General features: G+C 39.9%; 1 protein-coding gene across 12 annotated transcripts in view; it reads left to right on the forward strand.

Annotated features, from left to right (window-relative positions):
- Positions 1 to 25,731, forward strand: part of PDE10A (phosphodiesterase 10A) — a 631,241-nt gene that overhangs the window by 414,380 nt on the left and 191,130 nt on the right. For 11 of the 12 annotated variants that reach the window (XM_070073294.1, XM_051855147.2, XM_002714982.5 and 8 more), the window contains one exon: positions 90 to 218. In XM_070073294.1, the coding sequence (XP_069929395.1) occupies positions 90 to 218 (129 nt within the window). Of the gene's footprint in view, positions 1 to 26; positions 48 to 89; positions 219 to 25,731 lie in introns of those variants that run through there. The other variant, XM_070073299.1, reaches the window with a different exon arrangement.

The raw sequence follows: 25,731 nt of genomic DNA on the forward strand, positions 1-25,731 counted from the left end.
GTCTTAGCATAATGTGTCATCATACTGCATCTTTCACATTCATGAAGGTATTGCTTAGGTGAATTTTATTGTCTTCAATTCTTTTCCAGGTTTGACAGATGAAAAAGTGAAGGCGTATCTTTCTCTTCACCCCCAGGTATTAGATGAATTTGTATCTGAAAGTGTTAGTGCAGAGACTGTAGAAAAATGGCTGAAGAGGAAGAACAACAAACCAGAAGGTAAGATCTCATGTAGATGGAGTGTGGAACAATTTTAAACTTTTTTCCTAGTTTATAATGATAAAAGAATGAACATTTAATCCACTATAGAAAGCAAAAACATCGAATAGAAGTATTAGCATTTTAATTCTGTCTTTTACTGTGTTTAAAAAGCTAAAGTAACTTACATAGAGGAAAAATCAAACATAAAAGTAGGATTCTGGACCTACGAAAATCTTCACAAACAATTCTTGAGAATTTAGCTGATTGAGAAATGACCACATCGAAAAGTGTAGAAGTCAGTGCTCTACAGATTGAGTTTCCCTTACCTGAGGAGCTCGGATTCAGAATTGTCAGATTTTGCAAGCGTTTGGTTTTCAAATATTTGCATAGACTTTAGGGTTGAGTGTCTCTAATCTTAAATCCAAAATCTGGATTTAAATCCAAGTACTCTGGAATCTAAAGCTTTTAAGAGTCATTTCTGCACTCAAAATATTGTGGATTTTGAGTTTTCAGATTCAGGATGCCCATTTGTGCTTGATTTTATTTAAATGTTTATTGTTTCTTGGAAGCTATTATTTGTATTTATGTTATTACATTATTGTCAGCAGAAGTCTTAAAATAACTTCTATATATTTATCCCATGGAAAGAACTGCTGATTTGACCTCTGACTTTTCATTAACTATCATAAAGCTTTAAGATGTGGAAGGAGGATGCTCTTTTCTCTATGAACTACAGGGAAGGTAGACCATGTGTGCAGAGGCTCAGCTTTAGGTTTCGAGTTTCTGGAATTTCGAGCACATTGTGCTTTTAATTTTCTGCCATGTAAATGTCTACAGGAGGCTCCTTTAGTATTTTTAATGCAGACACTGCTTCAAATTCAGTCGTGTTCATAAAGAAAGGTAAGGACAAAAGGAATGTGAAACAAAGTCAATTCTCCCTTAAACTGAACATTTATAAGTGTATTTGATTTGAATATTATTGTATTATTTTTTCCTTCTAAATGATTTTTATTTGTTTGAACATGGCGCCTCATTTCTATGAATATGGTTTTTACAGTGCCAATTATTTTTATATATGATTTTGACTATATATACAACTTCATTATTAAAGTATGAAAATATTACTTTTGTGGAAATTGTATTAATGTAACAAAGATGCTCTATCTAAAATACAAAAATGGTTGTTATTGAAATTTTCAATGCTAGAAGTGTTGGTAACTTTTTTCTGGCTTTTATTTTCTGCAATTTTCTTATATAATTTTTACCATAAGAATAAGTATACAAGTAAATTTTTAAAAGAGGGCTTTCACATTGAAATTTGAAATAGTTTATAAAGTGAGTGTTTATGAATATGTGTGTATATATGTAATGTGTGTATATGTAATGTATAATGCATATCTATACACATCTATAATGTGTCTGTATATATATATATATACACACACACACACACACACACACACAAGTATGTGCCAATTGAGAAGGCTGGAAGGGGAGACATAAAATTAGAGAGAGGGATTTCTTCTCATAACAGCCATAACACTTACTATCAAGAGCAAATCTTGGCATAGCACGTTTCACTTACTGTAATCCTAAAACCTTCAAAAACAGCTTGAGATGCTTGACTTCTCTACAGTGTGGCTGAGCTTTGCTTAACACCCATCGTGAATGAAGGGGTAGACTTCAGCCTGCTGCGTAATGAGGAATAATATGTGTAAGAATATGTGCTGCCTGTAGCGTATGAAATTTTGTGCAGGTCTTAGGAAATTAAGACTTTACCTCCTGTGTTAATGATACTGTGAAAGGTAACTCTTGACATTTTATAAATATTTATGTGTGTCATCCCTATTACTTAAATCCTTATTTTCTGTATTTGTTCATCAAATAGTACTTTAAGCTATTGAGTGCATATACAAATGACTTAAATGAGTACTAAGAATAGCAGTATGTAACCAAAACCATTTTCAGTTAACACCGCTCCCCCTTTGTACCCCAGATTACCCTTATAAGGAGGTATTAGGCCCAAAGGCAGGGCTAATGCATCCTGCTCCCCAGGTGAGGTTTCTTTCCTCACCCTACAGAGGGTCCGAGACCAAATGGACTGAGTGAGTTGGGGCTTGCAGCTTGCCCTGCAGAGGGGGAGGCAGGCACACAGCGGAACGCGTCGGAGTAAACAGTGCAGGTCCTTGGCAGGGTTGTGTATCTGAGGGAAGCTGCAGCTCAGCTGTGCATTCTGGGAGGAGCCGCTCGACTTGGTCTCTCCAGCGCTTTCCTCAGGGGAGGCATCTGCCTGTAGCACCCCGTGCCCTGGGCGCTGCAGCCCTGAGGGCTAGGAGCAGGGCTGCCTGCCTACGCTCACTCCACCCCTCCCTCCTTTCTGCGCTCATTTCTTCCCGTTATTTCTAAAATTCCTCTTCTCGGCTCGCCCTTATTCCCCCGCCAAGCCTCTTCATTGGAAACTTTTTGCGGAAAGGATCTTTAGGGAGTGTTTCCATGGCCCTGCTGGATCCAGGCAGAAGCTGTGAGTGATAGAAGCCGTGTGATAGAGAGCAGTGTGCCAAGCGTGAGACCGGCTTATCCTGAGGATTTCCTTTTGGTCACTCAGAAAACAGAAAACAAGTAAGGAAAACTGTGCTGCAATAAGTAAGTTGTGCAACACTGTCCGGTGCAGCCGTCCAACATTTGTTTTTCTTTTCTAACAGCTGATTCACCAGCCTGATACGGAAGTGATGTATGCTATAGAAACGAATGGTGTGTCAAGGCAGATAGTACCTGAGAAAATCATATCTAAAAGCTCACATTTGTAAGCAAAGGGAGCCATTTTTTAACATCTAGAGCTGCCTTTCATTCTAGAACGGTCAGCGTCTCTGTTCTGGAGGCTGCTCTGCAGCAGTGGTGGTTTTGTGGAGAAGGCTCATTTCCCTTCCTTGGTGCTTTATTGATCACCTACTGTTTGACTGGTATTCCCAAACAAAACGTTACTTTTGCTTGAACCACACTCTGCTGTTTTTAGTACATCAGATGTGTTCAGAGGGCACTGACGTTCATCGTCTGTCCGCCCTTTCCAGGGAGTGACTCCGTGAGCGTCAGGTGCAGCCGTGCTCATCTGGGAGCTGCTGAAGCTGCCTGGGGAGCCAGAGGGTTTCTGGAGATGAAGCATCTGGTTTGTGGAAGGGACAGCGCAGTCAGGGCAGGGCTGTGCATCGTGGGTGTGTCATCCCTCACCTGAGCACACGTCTGACACATGGGGCCTGCGAGCGAGCCCCCTCAAGTGAACGCGTAGATGAGGTGGGGGAGACCGGAGGAGACTCTGACCGTCCAGAGGAGCTCCCACGACACTGTGAGTGGACGGCCAGCACACTGTGCTGGCACAAGAGCTGCTTTCTTTGTTCTTGATTTTTTTTGAAAAAAGATTTATTTATTTTATTTGAAGGAATTACAAAGCAGGAGAGGTAGACACACCACACACACACACACACACACACACACACAGAGAGAGAGAGAGAGAGAAAGAGAGAGAGAGAAGGATTTTGCATCCACTGGTGCACTCCCCAGATGGCTCCACGGCCAGGGCTGAGCTAGGCCAGGCCAAAGCCAGGAGCTTCGTCCAGGTCTTCGTGTGGGTGCAGGTGACCAAGGACTTGGGACATCTGCTGCTGCTTTCCTAGACACATTAGCAGGGAGCTTGATTGGAACTGGAGCAGCTGGGAATCGAACCAGCGCCCATATGGGATGCCAGCACTGCAGGTGGTGGCTTTACCAGTTTCTTCACAGTGCTGGCCCCAAGACCTACTTTGATACCAATCCGATCTCCCCCATAGTCATTTAAAAGCTCTGTTTTAAGAAAAAAATTTAGTAATTCTTGATTCAAGATGACTGTATAGAGAAGCCCAGCATTTGCCCCCATCTTCCAATGCGAGGAAGCATACACACAGCTGGCTCATATGGTAGATTTATTTTAGTTTTCTGAGGATTCTCTTTACTGTTTTCCATAATGGTTGTACCAGTTTACATCACCACCAGCAGTGTATAAGGACACCTTTTTCTCCACATCCTCAACAGCATTTGTTATTTGGATGACTGTCACTCTTAACTGGAGTGATTCCTCATTGTGATTTTTATTCACATTTTCTTTTATGTATAGTGATCCTGAGCAATTTTTCGTGTGTCTGTTGGCCATTTTATTTTACCCTTTAAAAATGCATGTTCATATCCTTCGTCCATTTCTTATCTGGATTGTGTTATTGTTGCTAAGTTTCTTGAGTTCTTTATATCTTCTGGATATTAATCATTAATCTTTTATTGGATACATAGTCTTCAAATATTTTCTCCCATTCTGTTGGCTGCCTCTTTACATTGTTTCTTTTACTGTACAGAAGCCTCTTAGCTTGACATAATCCCATGTGTCTGTCTTTGCTTTTATTGTGTATGCTTTTGAGGTCTTATGAATGATTAGAAATAGGTATATGCTAACAGGCAATGGATAGAATTCTGGATACATATAATTTACCACAGCTGAGGTACAAAGACACAGAAAACATGAGTAGACAAGTGACCAAGGCTGAGATCGCATCTGTAATAGAGAGCCCCTCAACAAGAAAAGCCTTGGGCCTATGGCGTCACTGATGAATTCTGCCAAAGTTTTCAGGAAGTACTAATTTCAGGGAGTCATTTCAAGCTCATTAAATGAGGCCAACATTACCTTAATCCCAAATCTACAAAAAGATATGAGAAAAAAAGGGAATTATAGATCAATACCCCTGATGAACATAGATGCAAAAATCCTCAACAAAATAGCTAGCAAATCAAATCCAAAACAACATATCCAAATGATCATCCACCCAGACCAAGTGGGATTTATCTAGGGATGCAGGTGTGCTCCAGCATATACAAATCAGTAAAGGTGATATATATCATAAGCCAAATGAAGAATAAAAATTATATGATTATTTCAATAGATGCAGAGAAAGATTTAGATAAAGTACAACATCCTTTCGTGATAAAAACATTTTAAAAATAGCATAGATGGAACACACCTTGACATAATCAAGTCCACATGTGACCAGCTGACAGCCAGCATCTTATTTAACAGGGAAAAGTTGAAAGCATTCCCACTAAGATCCAAAACACACAAGGATGCCTACTCTCACCATCATTATTCAGTTTAGTTCTGGAAGATTTAAGTATGGCCATTAGGCAAGAAAATGAAATCAAAGGGATACAAATTGGAAGGAGGGAAGTCAGATTATCTCTGATGACATGATGTCAGATGACATTATCTTTTATGTAGGGGAACCAGAAGCCTCTACTAACTGTTGGAACTCATAAGAGAATTCAGTAAAGTTGAAGAATATAAAATCAACACACAAAATTGAATAGCATCCTTATACAAACTCTTAACAATACTCTGGCTAAGGAAAGACTTGTACACTCCATCCCATTTACAGTAACTACAAAAAATTGAAGTACCCTGGAATAAATCTAATAAAGGCTGTAAAGGATCTCCCTTCAAGGAAAACTACAAAACCTTTGTGAAAGAAATAGAGGGAGACATAAAGATGGAAAAATCTTACATATTTGATGATTGAAAGGATTAAAACCATCAAATGTCCATATTCCATAAAGCAGTTTATAGATTCAGTGAGATCCAAATCAAAATTCTAAAGACATTCTTCACAGAATTAGAAAAATAATCCTAAAATTCAGGTAGAAGCACAAAAGTTCCAAATATCCAAACGAATATTAAACAGTAAAAACAGAGTTGGTGACATCACAATGAGATTTAAAGACGTAGAACAGGGCAGTTATGATCAAAATAGCCTGATACTGGCACAAAATAGGTGGACAAATGGAACAGAGTAGAAGCCCCAGACATTAATCTGAACATCTAAAACCAATTTTTGACAAATGAGCTACAACAGTTCCTTGGAGAAAGGGCGGTTTCCTCAACAAACGACGGATTTCCACATGCAGATGTTTGAAACAAGTTCCCTACATTATGTTCAACACATAATAAATGAAGAATAAATGGAAAACTTGAAACCATCATATTATTAGAGGAAAACATAGCCGGAAGCAGTCTAAGACATTGGCCTAGGCAAAGACTTCCCAGAACACAGTATAACTTCTATGCAGGATTTTAAACAGATTTTACCAAATAACTAAGCATTTATTAGGAAAAAAAATCTTAAGAATGAAAGAACATTATTTAGTCATTTTTGTTTCACTAAACATGATACATTTATGCTAACCTTCATGCAATAACAGGCCCAATTTGTACTATTCATGACTCAGATTACTGAATTATTTACAATCCATACATCTATACTTTTAAAATTATTTTATTTATTTGAAAGGCAGAGTTATAGAGAAAGAGAAAAGGAGATGTACTGGCTCACTCCCCAAAAGGCCAGAACAGTCAGGGTTGGGCCAGGGTGAAGCCAGGAGCTAGGAGCTTCTTCTGGGTCTCCCACGTGGGTGCAGGGGCCCAAGCACTTGGGCCATCTTGTGCTGGTTTCCCAGGTGCATTAGCAGGGAGCTGGATCAGAAGTGGAGCAGCTGGGAATGGAACCAGCACCCATATGGAATGCAGGCACTGCAGGCCGTGGTTTTAACAGACTGAGTAGCAGTGCTGATGTTTACACATCTATAGTTACATAGATTATAGAGATAAAATTTTTAAATAAACACTGGGATGTTATGGGGAGCCAGTCTTTTGCATTTTTTGTAAGAGCTACTGTGAGATGGAACATATTTTTTCATCCCTGATGCCATTGTAATATTTGAGTTATGTGTGGGAAGAATCATGAATTATTTTGAATATCAGAAATGTTTCCTTTGGTTTCAAGTGTAGAAAATATTTTCACTGACACAACGTTGGCATTAATAGAAAGGGTCCATGAAGAAGTGGACATCAGCATGACTGTGCTTGGCAACATTTGATATTAGCAGACTATTCAAAGTAAGTAGTTTAATTAAGAAATTTGCAAAATATAATTGTTATAATAATTTCATAAGAAGGGGTTTATTTCATACTCCAGAGCATGATTGATTAATCTTTTAACATTTAAATATTACGAGAATGCTATCTTTTGTGGCCAGTAATTGGTATTATAGTTCAATTTCTAGAATATTCAGAAGACCATGTCACTGTCAATATACCTGTAAACTTCAAATAATTAATAATGAAAATTTTCATGCTATCAACTGCCATAAGTTTTTTGCAATAGTACATAAATAGTATTCTTTTTAGCACAAATGTAATTATTATATATTTCTTCTTTCTGTTATTCTAGAAATAGAATTTAATTTCCATTCAATATAAAACTGTTGGATATGTCATACTTAGAATAAGTAGGATTTAAATTATGCTGTTGAAATCTACTATTTGATAGCCTAAAATTCAGATTAAACTAAAGCATTTGTACTGTTTAATTTGTAACAGATGATTCATATGCTAGTATGTGTAATGTGATGGGCAGTTCAACTAATGGTTCATAGATCACTTTGCCAAAACAAGCAGTGTTGTTATAAGGTGTAGTAAGTAGGAAATTAATCAATGATGTGTTAACTATTAGTACATATTATAAAGAGATGCTCTGTAGAAATAAATTATGACATTGCTTTTTCTCCTTTTCTTGAAACTACTTTGTAACAATTACGTAAATTATTTTCTCTCATAGGACATGTGTGTACTTAGTTTATTTTTATTGGTAATGGAAACCAGAAAATTTCTTGAATCTTTTAATATGAATTATAAATAGACATGATAATATCTATGAACAATTCTATTGACTTCTAAAAAGTACTGTAAAATGGATCTCGAATGGGTAGAGAGACAGAGGGAGAAAGAGAGAAAGAGATCGTCTCTGCTGGATTACTCCACAAGTGTCCACAACAGCTCAGGCTGAGCCAGGCTGAAGCCAGGAGCCGAGAAATCAATCCAGATCTCCCACAGCGGTGGCGGGACCCACGTTCTTGAGCCGTCACCTGCTGCCTTCTGGGGTACTCATTAGCAGGACTGTGAAACTGGAGCTATAACTTACACCCAAGCACTTCAGTATGGGGTTCAGGCATCCCAAGCAGTATCTCCTCCTTTGTGCCAAATGCCACACCCTGCACTTAACTTTTAATTCCGTTTTCCATGGGTGTTTGAGGTACCCTATACTTGTTTTCATTGGTATTCCTTTTCATAACAGCTTTGGATTTGTCCATTGTACATGTAATAGAAAAAAAATGTTTCCTAAAAGTAATTATATTTATTTAATAGAATTCACATTAGCATTTAAAAATAAAATTCCCATAAACATTTTTTTTGACAGGCAGAGTGGACAGTGAGAGAGAGAGAGACAGAGAGAAAGGTCTTCCTTTAGCATTGGTTCACCCTCCAATGGCCACCATGGCCGGCGCATTGCGCTGATCTGAAGCCAGGAACCAGGTGCTTCTCCTGGTCTCCCATGCGGGTGCAGGGCCCAAGCACTTGGGCCATCCTCCACTGCCTTCCCGGGCCACAGCAGAGAGCTGGCCTGGAAGAGGGGCAACTGGGACAGAATTCGGCGCCCCGACCAGTGTGCCGGTGCTGCAGGCGGAGCGCCGGCTCCCATAAACAAATTTTTAAAAAATGAATTTTAAACCTGTAAATATAAATGGCATTAACATTTAGTTTTTTTTTTATATTTACCTCTTAAATGCTTCCTTAATATTTAAGTGATTTAAATCATTTGATCCGAGATTGAACAGTCATTATTATAAACATCCATTTAAGTGGCTGGTTGTACCTACCTGGAATGTGATCAACTACTACTTTTTTTTTTTTAACCTAGCTAGCCATTTAAAATGCCAATTTAATAAGGATTTATTGAGTACCTACTTTGAGTATTAATTGGATAACAAGAAATATAATAGAACCTTACTCTCTTGTGTTGGAGAAGTCAGATAATAACTACATAATCAAAGAATATTACTTAAGTATTTGCTGACTATGTATATTGGGAAAAAACTAGCATATTTTCTAAAAATGCAAATTTTAAATAGAATGAAATTTTCTTGAAATGTAAAAATCCACATTGTTTGCTTTTAGCCTGGAAGGATGGGCTCACAGATTAATTTCGCAGTACCTGTCTCACTTGTCCTAGACTCTTTATATGTCAACAAGATCACTATTTCTTGTGCTACTTCCTTGAAGCACTCTTCTGTTCCTGTGAGATATGTTACTACAGGTTGAGAATCCCTAATCTGAAACCAGGAATCTGAAATCCTCCAATATCTGGAACTTTTGGGCATTGGCAGCATGTCACCTTGGAAAATTCCACACTCAATTCATGTGATGCATCAGAGTCAAAATCACCTTGTCTAATGACAGGAATGAAGCCTTGCCATCGTGGCACATTCTCTGTGAAGCTTTTCCAAGGTTTTTTTTTTTTTTTTTTTTTTTTTTAACGATTTACTGACTTTCTGAAAAGGTGTTATCATACATTGGTCCTCTAGAAAAAGCCTGGGGCACCCCCAAAATGGTGGTCATGGTCTTTGGTCTTCACCCCTCCCTTTTGTTTTGACTGTACCAGCCATCCCTGGACAGCCATTGCTTGGTTTTCTTTGTCTTCAGGATCATACTAGTAAAACTGTGTCTCATCTCTCATTTCACTTCTCAGAAGAAATGCTTCAGATCCTTGATCCCACTTTTTAAACATTTCTGTTGGAAGTGCTGCTCTTGTCTGCAGCTCATCTAAGCACAACAGTGTTTTCAACCATGGAGCAGAAAATTCACCTCACTTTAATCTTCCAGTCAGAATTATGTGAGCTGAACCAACTGGGAAGTCTGTGTGCTGACTGTCGGTTTCTACTGTTAATTGTTGTTCTTTCCAACTAGAGCATGGACAAGTTAATTATTCCCTCACAAATCGATGTGGCGAGGCTGCCATTGCACACTTCCTTTTCAAAATGGTCTCATCTTAAAGTGAGTTAACTTCTTGGAAACTGCAGCTTAATTTAGAGCATGGTACCCCTAACTTTTCTTAAAAATCAATGATTTCACCATTTTTCATCCAAGTTTCATCATAAATTTAATGGTTCAACTGTAATAGAACATGTTGCGCTGATAGGGGCTTTTTTTTCAAACTGATATGTTTTTCATCTGCATTTGATCTTAGCCAAAAGGCCGAGAAGCTGATATTTTTTTTCTTCTTAGTGGTTCTAACTAGATCCTGTTTAGACATGTAATACCAACTTAATATGAGTTTATTTTTGTGAAAAAAATTTAAAATCATGTAGTTTTTCATAATACACATTTCAATGAATTTTTTATGGAAAGCTTTTATTTAATAAATATAAATTTTATAAGCACAACTTTTGGATTATAGTGGTTCTTCTCACCATTCCTGCCCTCCCACACCCAAACCATCCACTTCCTACTCCCTCTCCCATTCCATTCTTCATTAAGATTCATTTTTAATTATATTAATATACAGAAGATCAACTCTATGCTAAGTAAAGATTTCAACACTTTGCACCCACACAGACACACAAAGTATAAAGTACTGTTTGAAGACTAGTTTTACTGTTAATTGTCATAGTACAGCACATTAAGGACAGAGGTCCTACATGGGGAGCAAGTGCACAGTGACTCCTGTTGTTAACAATTGACACTCTTATTTATGATGTCAGTGATCACCCGAAGCCCTTGTCATGAGCCGCCAAGGCTATGGAAGCCTCTTGAGTCCACAGACTCTGACCTTATTTAGATAAGGCCATAATCAAAGTGGAAGTATTATCCTCCCTTCAGAGAAGGGTACTCCCTTCTTTGACGGCCTCTTCTTTCCAGCGGGATCTCACTTTCAGAGATCTTTCATGTAGATCATTTTTTGACAGAGTGTCTTGTCTTTCCATGCCTGAAATGCTCTCATGGGTTTTTTAGCCAGGTATGAATGCCTTAAGGGCTGATTCTGAGGTCAGTGTGCTATTTACATGATTTGTCATTTAAGAGTCTGCTGTGTGGCCTGCTTCCCATGTTGGATCGTTTGCTCCTTTTTAATTCTATCTATTATTATTAGCAGATATTTGGTTATATTTATGTGATCCCTTTTACACATATTCCTATCTTTATGATCAGTTATGAACTTAAACTGATCACTTTTGCTAGTAAAGTAGCCTTGGTACCTGCCAACTTAATGGGATTTGGAGTCCCATGGCAAGTTTTTAGCTTTACTCTTAGGGGTAAGTCTGAGGGAATGTGTGCTGAACTATACATCTCCTTCCTCTCTTATTCCCAGTCTTATTTTTAACAGGGATCACTTTTCAATTGGATTTAAATGCCTAGAATAATTCTGTGTTAAGTAAAAAGTTTAACCAATAGTATTAAGTAGAACAAGAAAATAGTAAAAAGAATAACATAGTAAGTAAGCTGTTCCTCAACATTTAGGACAAGGGCTGATCAAATCATTGCTTCCTATAGTGTCAGTTTCACTTCTACAGGTTTCCTTTTAGGTGCTCAGTTAGTATTCACAGATCAGGGAGAACATATGATATTTGTCCCTTTGGGACCAGTGTATTTCACTTAGCATGAAGTTATCCAGATTCCTCCATTTTGTTGCAAATGACCAGATTTCATTTTATTTTTTACCACTGTAAAAAAGTCCATTCTTCCATTGACATTTAGGTTGATTCCATGTCTTAGCTATTGTGAATTGAGCTGCAATAAGCATTGAGGTGCAGATAGCTCTTTTATTTGCCAATTTAATTTCCCTTAGGTAAATTCTGAGGAATGGGATGCCTGGGTATGGCAGGGTTATATTGAGATTTCTGAGGTTTCTCCAATCTGTCTTCCATAGTGGGTTTATCAGTTTGCATTCCCATGAACAGTAGATTAGTGTCCCTTTTTCCCCACATCCTCACCAGGATCTGTTGTTTGTTGGTTTCTGTATGTAAGCAATCCTACCGGGGTGAGGTAAAACCTCATTGTGGTTTTGATTTACATTTTCCTGACAGCTATTGATCCTGAACATTTTTTCATTTGTCTGTTGGCCATTTGGATATCCTGTTTTGAAAAACGTTTATTTAAGTCCTTGGCCCATTTGTTAAGTGGGTTGTTGTTTTCTTGTTGTGGATTTTTTTGATCTCTTTGTAGATTATGGTTATTAATCCTTTATCAATTGCATAATTTGCAAATATTTTCTCATATTCTGTTGGTTGCCTCTTCACTTTCCTGTTTCTTTTGCAGAACGGAAACTTCTCAATTTGATGTAATCTCATTTGTTAACTTTGGGTTTGGCTGCCTGTGTCTCTGAGGTCTGTTCCAAGAGGTCTTTGCCTGTACCAATATGTTGCAGGGTTTCTCCAATATTCTCTAATAATTTGATGGTATTGGGCCATAGATTTAGATCTTTAATCCATGTTGAGTGGATTTTTGTGTAAGGTGAAAGGTAGGGGTCTTGTTTCGTACTTCTGCATGTGGAAATCTAGTTTTCTGAGTACCATTTGTTGAAGAGACTGTCCTTGCTCAAGGGATTGGTTTTACCTCCTTAGTCAAATATAAGTTGGTTGTAGGTTCTTGGATTGATTTCTGAAATTTCTGTTCTGTTTGATTGGTCTGTCCATCTGTGTTTGTATCGGTACCATGCTGTTTTGATGATAATTGCCCTGTAGTATGTCTTGAAATCTGGTATTGTCATGCCTCTTGCTTTATTTTTGTTGTATGATTACTTTAGCTATTCGAGGTCTCACGTGCCTCCATATGAATTTCAGCATAGTTTTTTCCAGATCTGAGAAGAATGTCTTTGGTATCTTGATTGGGATTACATTGAATCTATAAATTGCTTTTGGAAGAATGGACATATTGATTATATACATACTTCCAACACATGAACATGAAAGATTTTTCCATTTTTTGTGTTATCTTCTATTTCCTTTTCTAAAGTTTTGTAATTCTCATCATAGAGATCTTTAATATCCCTGGTTAAGTTTTTCAAAGGTATTTGTTTTTTTTGTAGCTATTGTGAATGGGAGTGATATTAGAAGTTCTTTCTCAACTGTGACATTGTCTGTGTATACAAAGGCTGTTGATTTTTGTGCATTGATTTTTTTAAAACTTTTATTTAGTAAATATAATTTCCAAAGTACAGTTTATGGATTATAATGGATTTTACCCTCCATAACTTCCCTCCCACCCACACCCCTCCCATCTCCCACTCCCTCTCCCATTCCATTCACATCAAGATTCATTTTCAGTTATCTTCATATAGAGAAGATCAATTTAGTATGTATTAAGTAAAGATTTCATCAGTTCGCACACACACAGAAACACAAAGTGAAAAATTCTGTTTGAGTACTAGTTATAGCATTAATTCACATTGGATAACACATTAAGGACAGAGATCCCACATGAGGAGTTAAGTACACAGTGACTCCTGTTGTTGACGTAACAATTTGACACTCTTGTTTATGGTGTCAGAAATCTCCCTAGGCTCTAGTCATGAGTTTCCAAGGCTATGGAAGCCTCTTGATTTCATTGACATCAATCTTATTCAGATAAGGCCATAGCCAAAGTGGAAGTTCTCTCCTCCCTTCAGAGAAAGGTACCTCCTCCTTTGATGGCCTGTTCTTTCTGCTGGGATCTCACTCGCAGAGATCTTTCATTTAGTTTTTTTTTTTTTTTCTAGAGTGTCTTGACTTTCCATGCCTGAAATACTCTCATGGGCTCTTCAGCCAGATCCAAATGCCTTAAGGGCTGATTCTGAGGCCAGAGTTCTGTTTAGGACATCCGCCATTCTGAGTCGGCTGTGTATCCCACTTCCCATGTTGGATCGTTCTCTCCCTTTTTGATTCTATCAGTCAGTATTCGAAGACACTGGTCTTGTTTGTGTGATCCCTTTGACTCTTAGACCTATCAGTGTGATCAATTGTGAACTGAAATTGATCACTTGGACTAGTGAGATGGTATTGGTACATGCAATCTTGATGGGATTGCATTGGAATCCCCTGGCACATTACTAACTCCACCGTTTGGGGCAAGTCCGATTGAGCGTGTCTCAAATTGCATCGCCTATACAATGTAATACTTTATCCCTTTTAGTATTTTTTTTTTGTTCTAGTTAGTACTATTGGTTGAACTCTGTAATTAACACACAATTACTCTTAGGTGTTGAAATTTAACTGAAAAGAGAGGGAGGAGATGTGCATTGATTTTATATCCTACTAATTTACCAAACTCTACTATGAATTGCAATAGTATCTTATTGGAGCTCTTTGGATCCCCTAAATAAAGAATCATATTATCTGCAAAGAGGGATAATTTGACTTCTTCCTTCCCAATTTGTATCCCTTTGATTTCTTTTTCTTTTTTAATGGCTCTGGATAAAACTTTCAGTACTATATTAAATAGCAATGGTGAGAGTGGGCATCCCTGTCTAGTAGCAGATCTGAGCTGTAATTATTGCAACTTTTCCTCATTCAATAAGATGCTGGCCTTGGGATTTTGTTGAGGAATGTTCCTTCTACACCCAATTTTCTTAGAGTTTTCATCATAAAAGTGTGCTGTATTTTATCAAATGCTTTTTTCTGCAACTATTGAGATAATCATGTGGTATTTGTTCAGAAGTTTGTTGATATGGTGTATCACGTTAATTGATCTGTGAACGTTGAACCATCCCTGCATACCAGGGATAAATCCCACTTGGTCTGGGTGGATGATCTTTCTGATGTGGTTTTGGATTCTGTTGGATAGAATATTGTTGAGGATTTTTGTGTCTGTTCATCAGGGAAATTGGTCTGTAATTCTCTTTCTCTGTTGCATCTTTTTTTAGCTTTAGGAATTAAGTTGATGCTGGCTTTGTAGAAAGAATTTGGGAGGATTCCCTCTCCTTCAGTTGTTTAGCATAGCTTGAGAAGAATTGGAGTTAGTTCTTCTTTAAATATCTGGTGGAATTCAGCAGTGAATCCATCCAGCCCTGGGTTTTTCTTTGTTGGGAGGGCCTTTATTACTGATTTAATTTCTGACTTAGTTTAGGTCCTTTTACATTTTCTGTGTCTTCATGGTTCAATTTAGGAAGGTTGTATATGTCTAGGAATCTATCCATTTCTGATAGATTTTCCAGTTTGTTGGCATACAGTTCTTTGTAGTAATTTCTGATGATTCTTATTTTATTTTATTTTATTTTATTTTAACTTTTATTTAATGAATATAAATTTCCAAAGTACAGCTTATGGATTACAATGGCTTCCCCCCCATAACGTCCCTCCCACCCGCAACCCGCCCCTCTCCCACTCCCTCTCCCCTTCCATTCATGTGGGGAGCAATCCGGACTGGACTAAGTTACTCGAATTAGGACTTATTCTATGCATCTGCTCTCCCACAATATGGCGCTGGGAGAGAAGTAAACAGCTTCCGCACAGCTGCCTCCAGTTCAACCAATTAACTGTAGGACTTGCTCCTGATTGGAGAGCAGCGTACTCAGCCGAGTTGGGATTAGGCGGAGGAGGACTATAAAGGAGGAGAGAGACGGCATGCACCAGAAACATCTATGGGGAACATCTAGCTGAAGGAACACCCGTGCAGCCCCCCAGAGAGCCGGCCGGTGGTGTGCCGCTCCCCTGCGGAAGTGGGGAATGCGGCCAGGGGGAACTGCCCTTCCACGGAGGTGGAAGGGATAGTAGCCAACCCGGGAAGAACCAGCAGCAAACCCGGGGAGGGCCGAGCAGACGAAAGAACAGCGCAGGGTCCTGTGTTGCTCCTCCACGAAGAGGGGGAGCGACATAATGGTGCCGTGACTCGGATATGAAGCCTAGGCAGGGTTTAGTGTCGTTCCCCCATGAAGACGGGGAGCGACATAGTGGTGCCGTGACTCGGATAGGAAACCTAGGACGGATAGAAAACTTAGGAGGGAAGAAACGTGACTCGGATAGGAAACCTGACTCGGATAGGAAACCTAGAACGGATAGCAAACTTAGGAGGGAAGAAACGGGAAGAATTGGGAAAATATCGGAGAGAGAGACTAGCAAACAGCCTAGGGAAAATACCGGAGAGAGAGACTAGCAAACAGCCTAGGGAAAAGCCGGACGAAAAGGGTGCCGGAAGAAGCTATTGAAAGCCTAGGCATAGACTCGGATACGGACTACGGGGGGAAGCTGGGAGGAATCTCTAAGGTCGAAAGCGAAAGTGAAAGCTAGAACAAACAGACTCGGACGCGGACTGTGGGGAGAGGCCAGGAGAAATGAGGGAGGAATATCGTTGGAGGAAAGCTTGGGGAAACATACCGGGTAGAGAAAAATGTTAGGGAAATTGAAGCCGCGGGGGGCAGGCCAAGGCGGAAACGAAAGCCACTTTGGGATTCTCAAGTTAGCCCGGGAATAGGGGGCGAAAAGTTAAAACCAGAAGCTGAGACGCAAGCCAGATTGGGATCCGTCTGATTAGCCCGGGGAGCAAAGGACGGGAAGCCAAATCGTGGGGCGGAGACGTACGCTGGGTTGAATTCGCCAGGCTAGCCCGGGGAACTTAGATTGAATCCTAGTGGCGGAGACGCAAGCTACGCTGTGTTACTCGCGGAAGCCGCCGCGTGCAGAGAGAGCACGGGGCGTGAATAGATAGGGAACGCTGGCGTAGGCCGTGGTTTAGACGCGAAAGGGTTAAGCGTGGAGACCGCGGAGCGCGCGAAGCCGAGCCGCGCAAAGCCGGGAAGCTGCGCAGATGAGAGAGGCGCGCGGGCTGAAGCGGCGCAGAGCCGGGAACCCGCCGGCGGGGCGAGGTGCCGGAAAGCTGCGGGGATAAGAGAAACAGAAGTTTGGAAGTGAAGTAAAAGAGAAATGGGAATGCTGGAAGATAGAAGTGAAATGGGAGAGGTAGGAATGCCCGGAGATAGAGAAATAGAGAAAAATAAGGCCTCCCCTCAACATGCCAATTGGAAGGCTTGGATTCGGTCTGCCCGATTAGTGAGGCGATGAGCACCTGGGCGGCTAGCCGCAGGTCACCGAAGACAGGCACGAATTAACATCAGTAAGGCTTCCCCACAATACAACAATATTAAGCTTGGATTCGGTCTGCCTGATTTAAGGCGGTAAGCGCCAGCAAAGCTCGACCAGAGTATGAGCTGCAGGTCACCGAAGATAGGCACGAACCAACACTAATAAGTCTCCCCCACAATAAGGCAATGAGAAGGCTTGGATTCGGTTTGCCTGATAGGTTTTGTAAGCCCCTGCGGGCAGAGCAGAGCATGCGCTGCAGGGCACCGAACACAGGCATGCATCAGCGCCTAAAAACCTCCTCACAATGGCGAAGAGAGGACCCGGATTCGGTTTTCCTGATTGATAGGACTTGTAAGAGCCTGTGGCAACTCTAGCAAGTAGAGCAGAGTGTGTTCCGCGGGACACCGAAGACAGGCGCGTATCAACGCTAAAAAATAAAAAGAAAGGGGGATCTGTGGGGAGCAATCCGGACTGGACTAAGTTACTCGAATTAGGACTTATTCTATGCATCTGCTCTCCCACAATATGGCGCTGGGAGAGAAGTAAACAGCTTCCGCACAGCTGCCTCCAGTTCAACCAATTAACTGTAGGACTTGCTCCTGATTGGAGAGCAGCGTACTCAGCCGAGTTGGGATTAGGCGGAGGAGGACTATAAAGGAGGAGAGAGACGGCATGCACCAGAAACATCTATGGGGAACATCTAGCTGAAGGAACACCCGTGCAGCCCCCCAGAGAGCCGGCCGGTGGTGTGCCGCTCCCCTGCGGAAGTGGGGAATGCGGCCAGGGGGAACTGCCCTTCCACGGAGGTGGAAGGGATAGTAGCCAACCCGGGAAGAACCAGCAGCAAACCCGGGGAGGGCCGAGCAGACGAAAGAACAGCGCAGGGTCCTGTGTTGCTCCTCCACGAAGAGGGGGAGCGACATAATGGTGCCGTGACTCGGATATGAAGCCTAGGCAGGGTTTAGTGTCGTTCCCCCATGAAGACGGGGAGCGACACATTCACATCAAGATTAATTTTCGATTCTCTTTATCTACAGAAGATCAGTTTAGCATATATTAAGTAAAGATTTCAACAGTTTGCTCTCACACAGAAACATAAAGTGAAAAATAATAGATAATTTTTTAAATGATGATGAAATCAGATCAGACCTATTGTCATGTTTAATCCCAGTGAGAGTCAAGTTGGGAATTGATAATTTCTTCTTCTTCTTCTTCTTCTTTTTTTTTTTTTTTTTACAGAAGATCACTTTAGTATACATTAAGTAAAGCTTTCAACAGTTTGCACCCCCATAGAAACACAAAATGAAATATACTGTTTGAGTACTCGTTATAGCATTAAGTCTCAATGTACAGCACACTAAGGACAGAGATCCTACATGAGGAGTAAGTGCACAGTGACTCCTGTTGTTGACTTTACAAATTGACACTCCTGTTTATGGCATCAGTAATCTCCCTAGGCTCCAGTCATGATTTTCCAAGGCTATGGAAGCCCCTTGAGTTCTCCGACTCTTATCTTGTTTAGACAAGGTCATAGTCAAAGTGGAGGTTCTCTCCTCCCTTCAGAGAAAGGTACCTCCTTCTTTGAAGACCTGTTCTTTCTGCTGGGATCTCACTCACAGACATCTTTCATTTAGGTTTGTTGTTTGTTTGTTTTTTTGCCAGACTGTCTTGGCTTACCATGCCTGAAATACTCTCATGGGCTTTTCAGCCAGATCCGAATGCCTTTAGGGCTGATTCTGAGGTCAGAGTACTGTTTAGGACATCTGCCATTCTATGAGTCTGCTGAGTATCTTGCTTCCCATGTTGGATCACTCTCCCCTTTATTTATTCTATCAGTTAGTATTAGCAGGTACTAGACTTGTTTATGTGCTCCCTTTGACTCTTAGTCCTTTCATTATGATCAATTGTGAACTGAAATTGGTCACTTGGATTAGTGAGATGGCATTGGTACATGCCACCTTGATGGGATTAAATTGGAGTCCCCTGGTATGTTTCTAACTCTACCATTTGGGGCAAGTCAGCCTGAGCATGTCCCAAATTGTACATCTCTTCACTCTCTTATTCCCACTCTTATGTTTAACAGGGATCACATTTCAGTTAAATTTCAACACTTAAGAATAACTGTGTATTAATTACAGAATTAAACCAGTCATATTAAGTAGAGCAGACAAAAAAAAAACTACTAAGAGGGATAATGTATTAAGTTGTTCATTAACAGTCAGGGCTATGCTGATCAAGTCACCGTTTCTCATAGTGTCCATTTCACTTCAACAGGTTTCCTTTTTGGTGTTCAGTCAGTTGTCACCGATCAGGGAGAACATATGCTATTTGTCCCTTTGGGACTGGCTTACTTCACTCAGCATGATATGTTCCAGATTCCTCCATTTTGTTGCAAATGACTGGATTTCGTTGTTTCTTACTGCGGTATAGTATGCTAAAGAATACATATCCCATAATTTCTTTATCCAGTCTACCGTTGATGGGCATTTAAGTTGGTTCCAGGTCTTGGCTATTGTGAATTGTGCTGCAATAAACATTAGGGTGCAGACCACTTTTTTGTTTGCCAATTTAAATTCCTTTGGGTAAATCCCAAGGTGTGGGATGGCTGGGTCGAATGGTAGGGTTATATTCAGGTTTCTGAGGAATCTCCAGATTGACTTCCATAGTGGCTTGACCAGTTTGCATTCCCACCAGCAGTGGGTTAGTGTCTCTTTTTCCCCACATCCTCGCCAGCATCTGTTGTTGGTAGATTTCTGTATGTGAGCCATTCTAACCGGGGTGAGGTGAAACCTCATTGTGGTTTTGATTTGCATTTCCCTGATTGCTAGTGACCTTGAACATTTTTTCATATGCCTGTTGGCCATTTGGATTTCCTCTTTTGAAAAATGTCTACTAGGTCCTTGGCCCATCTCTTAAGTGGGTTTTTGGTTTTGTTTTTGTGGAGTTTCTTGATCTCTTTGTAGATTCTGGTTATTAACCCTTTATCTGTTGCATAGTTTGCAAATATTTTTTCCCATTCTGTCGGTTGTCTCTTCACTCTCCTGACTGTTTCTTTTGCAGTACAGAAACTTCTCAATTTGATGCAATCCCAATAGTTGATTTTGGCTTTGACTGCCTGTGCCTCCTGGGTCTTTTCCAGAAATTCTTAGCCTGTGCCAGTATCTTGAAGGGTTTCTCCAATGTTCTCTAATAACTTAATGGTGTCAGGTCGTAGATTTAGGTCTTTAATCCATGTTGAGTGGATTTTTGTGTAAGGTGTAAGGTAGGGGTCTTGCTTCATGCTTCTGCACATGGAAATCCAGTTTCTCCAGCACCATTTATTGAATAGACTGTCCTTGCTCCAGGAATTGGTTTTAGCTCCTTGATCAAATATATTTTGGCTGTAGATGTTTGGGTTGATTTCTGGTGTTTCAATTCTGTTCCATTGGTCTATCCATCTGTTTCTGTACCAGTAGCATGCTGTTTTGATTACAACTGCCCTGTAGTATGTCCTGAAATCTGGTATTGTGATGCCTCCGGCTTTGTTTTTGTTGTACAAGATTGCTTTAGCTATTCGAGGTCTCTTGTGCCTCCATATGAATTTCAGCATCATTTTTTCTAGATCTGAGAAGAATGTCTTTGGTATCTTGATTGGTATTGCATTGAATCTGTAAATTGCTTTTGGGAGAATGGACATTTTGATGATGTTGATTCTTCCAATAAATGAGCATGGAATATTTTTCCATTTTTTGGTATCCTCTTCTATTTCTTTCTTTAAGGTTTTGTAATTCTCATTGTAGAGATCTTTAACGTCCTTGGCTAAGTTTATTCCAAGGTATTTGATTGTTTTTGTAGCTATTGTGAATGGGATTGATCTTAGCAGTTCTTTCTCAGCCATGGCATTGTTTGTGTATACAAAGGCTGTTGATTTTTGTGCATTGATTTTATATCCTGCCACTTTGCCAAACTCTTCTATGAGTTCCAACAGTCTCTTAGTAGAGTTCTTTGGTTCCCCTAAGTAAAGAATCATATCGTCTGCAAAGAGGGATAGTTTGACTTCTTCCTTCTCAATTTGTATTCCTTTAATTTCTTTTTCTTGTCTGATGGCTCTGGCTAAAACTTCCAGAACTATTTTAAATAGAAGTGGTGAGAGTGGGCATCCCTGTCTGGTTCCAGATCTCAGTGGAAATGCTTCCAACTTTTCCCCATTCAATAGGATGCTGGAAGTGGGCTTTTCATAAATTGCTTTGATTATATTGAGGAATGTTCCTTCTATACCCAATTTGCTTAGAGTTTTCATCATGAAAGGGTGTTGAATCTTATCGAATGCTTTCTCTGCATCTATTGAGATAATCATATGGTTTTTCTTCTGCAGTCTGTTAATGTGGTGTATCACACTGATTGATTTGGGAACATTGAACCATCCCTGCATACCAGGGATAAATCCCACTTGGTCTGGGTGGATGATTTTCCTGATGTGTTGTTGTATTCTATTTTCAAGAATTTTATTGAGGATTTTTGCGTCTGTGTTCATCAGGGATATTGGTCTATAATTTTCTTTCAATGCTACATCTTTCTCCGGCTTAGGGATTAAGGTGATGCTGGCTTCATAGAAAGAATTTGGGAGGATTCCATCTTTTTCGATTGTTCTGAATAGTTTGAGAAGAAATGGAGTCAGTTCTTCTTTAAACGTCTGATACAATTCAGCAGTGAATCCATCTGGTCCTGGGCTTTTCTTTGTTGGGAGGGCCTTTATTATGGTTTCAATTTCTGTCTCAGTTATCGGTCTGTTTAGGTTTTCTATGTCTTCCTGGTTCAATTTAGGTAGGTTGCATGTGTCCAGGAATCTATGCATTTCTGATAGATTTCCCTATTGGCTGGCATACAACTCTTTGTAGTAATTTCTGATGATTCCTTTTATTTCTGTGGTGTCTGTTGTTATGTTTCCTTTTTCATCTCTGATTTTATTGATTTGGGTCTTTTCTTAGTTAGTTGGGCCAATGGTGTGTCAATTTTGTTTATTTTTTCAAAAAACCAGCTCTTCGCTTGGCTGATTTTTTGTAATTCTTTTTTTGGATTCAATCCTGTTAATTTCTTCTCTGATTTTTATTATTTCTCTTCTCCTACTAGATTTGGGTCTGGTTTGCTGCAAATTTTCTAGGTCCTTGAGATGTGCTGAAAGCTCATTTATTTGGTGCCTTTCCAATTTCTTGATATAGGCCCCTATTGCTATAAACTTGCCTCTCAATACTGCTTTTGCCGTATCCCATAAGTTTTGATATGTTGTGTTGTTATCCTCATTTACTTCCAGAAAGTTTCTGATTTCTCTTTTGATTTCTTGAATGACCCATTGTTCATTCAGGAGCATGTTGTTCAATCTCCATGTGTTTGCATACTTTCTGGGGTTTCCTGAGTTGCTAATTTCCAGCTTCATTCCACTGTGGTCTGAGAAGCTTTATGGTATGATTCTAATTCTTTTGAATTTGCTGAGACTTGCTTTATGACCTAGTATGTGATCAATCCTAGAGAAGGTTCCATGCACTGCTGAGAAGAATGTAAAGTCTGTAGATGTAGGGTTGAAAGTTCTGTAGATATCTGTTAGATCAATTTGGGCAATAGTGTCGATTAAATCTGCTGTTTCCTTGTTGATCTTCTTTCTGGATGATCTATCTATTTCTGAGAGTGGAGTATTGAAGTCCCCCAGTACTATTGTATTGGAATCTGAGTCTCCCTCTAAGTCCCTTAACAAATCTTTTAAATAAACCGGTGCCCTGTAATTAGGTGCATATACATTTATAATAGTTACATGTTCCTGTTGAATTGAACCCTTAATCATTATATAGTGCCCCTCTTTGTCTCTCTTAACAGTTTTTGTATTAAAGTTTATTTTGTATGATATTAATATGGCTACACCTGCTTTTTTTTTTGGTTTTTGTTGGCATGGAATATCTTTTTCCAACCTTTCACTTTCAGTCTGTATGCATCTTTGTTAGAGAGATGTGTTTCTTGTAGGCAGCAAATAGTTGGGTGTTGTTCCTTAAGCCAGTCAGCCAATCGGTGTCTTTTAACTGAAGAGTTAAGACCGTTAATGTTTAATGTGACTATTGATACATAGTGACTTTGCCCTGCCATTTTCCTGGAGATATTTTCTAGTTTATGCTTTCAGCTTCCCATGCTCTTTTACTGGTAGGTGTTCTTTCTTCATATTGATGGCCGTGTTTCTGTGTTTCTGAGTGTAGCACATCTTTAAGTATCTTTTGCAGGGCCGGACCAGTGGCCGCAAAGTCTTTCAATTTCTGTTTGCTATGAAAGGTCTTTATTTCACCTTCATTCACAAATGAGAGCTTAGCAAGATATAATATTCTGGGCTGGCAATTTTTCTCTCTTAGCACCTGTGCTATGTCTCGCCATTCCCTCCTAGCCTGTAGGGTTTCTGATGAGAAGTCAGCTGTGAGTCTGATTGGAGATCCTCTGAAAGTAATCTGACGTTTCTCTCTTGCACATTTTAGGATCTTTTCTTTATGTTTCACTGTGGTGAGTTTAATTACAACGTGTCATAGTGAGGATCTCTTTTGGTCATATTTACTGGGGGTTCTATGAGCTTCCTGTACGAGGATGTCTCTGTCTTTCTCCAGACCCGGAAAGTTCTCTGCTAGTATCTCACTAAAAAGGCCTTCTAATCCTTTCTCTCTCTCCATGACTTCAGGAACTCCTAGAACCCGAATGTTGGTTTTTTTAATAGTATCCTGTAGATTCCCAACAATATTTTTTAGATTTCTAATTTCCTGTTCTGTTCTTTGGTTTGACTGTATCCTTTCCTGTTCTCTGTCTTCTAAGTCCGATATTCTCTCTTCTGCTTCACCCATTCTGTTTTTAAGGCTCTCTAATGTGTTTGTCATTTCATCTATTGAGCTCTTCATTTCATTTTGATTTCTCTTCACTATCACACTTTCCTGCTCTACTAGTTTCTGTGTTTCATTTTGATTCTTCCTTAAAATTTCATTTTCACGAGAGAGATTCTCAATCCTGTCCAATAAGGATTTCTGTAATCAAGGATTTGCTTTTGAAAACTTCTAAATGTTCTTATCATAAATTTTTTGAAATCCGTATCTTGCATTTCTTCTAACTCATCATCTTCATAATCTTGGCTTGGGGTGTTTTGTTTATTTGGAGGCATCATAATTTCATCGTTGATCCTGTTCCCTCGATGTCTGTGTTTATTGCTTGGCATGGTTTATTCTGTTTCCCTCACTGTGAGGTTTTTTTTTTTTTTCTATTATACTATGTCCGTGTTAAGTGTACTGCCTGCTGTTGGAGGAGCCTTGGAGGCTTGAGATGGGTGTGGCCTGAGAGCTCTGCTTGGTTCTTCAGGGTTACAGGTGTGCAAAGGTGACACCCTCAGGTTACGCGTGGTAAATCTCTCTTTATTTACTTATTCATTTATTTATTTTGTTTTATTTTATTTTTTGTTCAGGAGGTAAGTAATACTGCAAGGCTGAGCAGAATGGATGGTATTTAGGTTCCACTGGCTTCTACCCAAAGAGTCTGTGCAGGCTTGGTTTCTCCTGTGGACTCCCACTGGGTTGCCTAGGCTACTGAATTGTAGCCTTAACTCTCCCCTTTTATTATGTATATCCCAGCTCTTTGTCTCTTGCTTGCCTTTGCAAGGTTGGAGGAGAGTAGAACTTTTCTGTACCAGTATGCCCCCACCTTTTTATTTATTTATTTTTCCTTCTCTCCTGTTGTCAGTCTGTTGGACTTTCCCCCTTCAAAACTCGCGTCCCTCTAAAATTCTGTCCACCGTTTCCCCGCCAATGTCTCCGGTTACTGAGCTCACCTCCGCTTCCAGCACCGATGTGTGGACTCGGAGCCCTGGGCATCCCTCCTCTCCCCGCTGGTGTCTTTGTCACATAGACTCCCCTTCCCGCACTGGCGCTCAGACTCTGCGGCTCCCGCGGTTCGGTTTCCGCATGGTGGGCGACCCTGCTCTCCCAGTAGGTCCTTTGAGTCACGGCGAAAAGCTCCGGAAGAGTTTCCTCTGCAATTTTTCCTGATCCTTTTTCTGAGGCTACCATAACTCCACTTTTATTAAACTAAATTTTCCCGGACTATCGGTGCGCGCCCTCACTATTTTGCCATCTTGGCTCCGCCCCCATCGATGATTCTTTTTATTTCTGTGGTGTCTGTTGTTACATTTCCTTTTTCATCTTTAATTTTGTTGATTTTTGTCTTTTCTCTCCTTTTTTTGGTTAGTTGGGCCAATGGTGTGTCAATTGTGTTTATTTTTTCAAAAAACCAATTCTCATTGTGCTGATCTTTTTGTTTCTTGGCTTCAATTTTGTTGATTTCTTCTCTAGTTTTAATTATTTCTTTCATTCTACTGTTTTTTGGTTTGGTTTGTTGTAGTTTTTCTAGATCCTTGAGTTGCATTTATATCTCATTTATTTGGTGCCTTTCCAATTTCTTGATGCAGGCTCATATTGCTATAAACTTTCCTCTTAAGACTGCATTTGCTGTATCCCATAAAGCTTGATATATTGTATTGTTATCTTCATTTGTTTCCAGAAATATTTTGATTTCTCTTGATTCTTGTATGCCCCAC

The sequence above is a fragment of the Oryctolagus cuniculus genome, chromosome 5 (genome assembly GCF_964237555.1).
Source record: "Oryctolagus cuniculus chromosome 5, mOryCun1.1, whole genome shotgun sequence".
Classification (NCBI taxonomy): Eukaryota; Metazoa; Chordata; class Mammalia; order Lagomorpha; family Leporidae; genus Oryctolagus; species Oryctolagus cuniculus.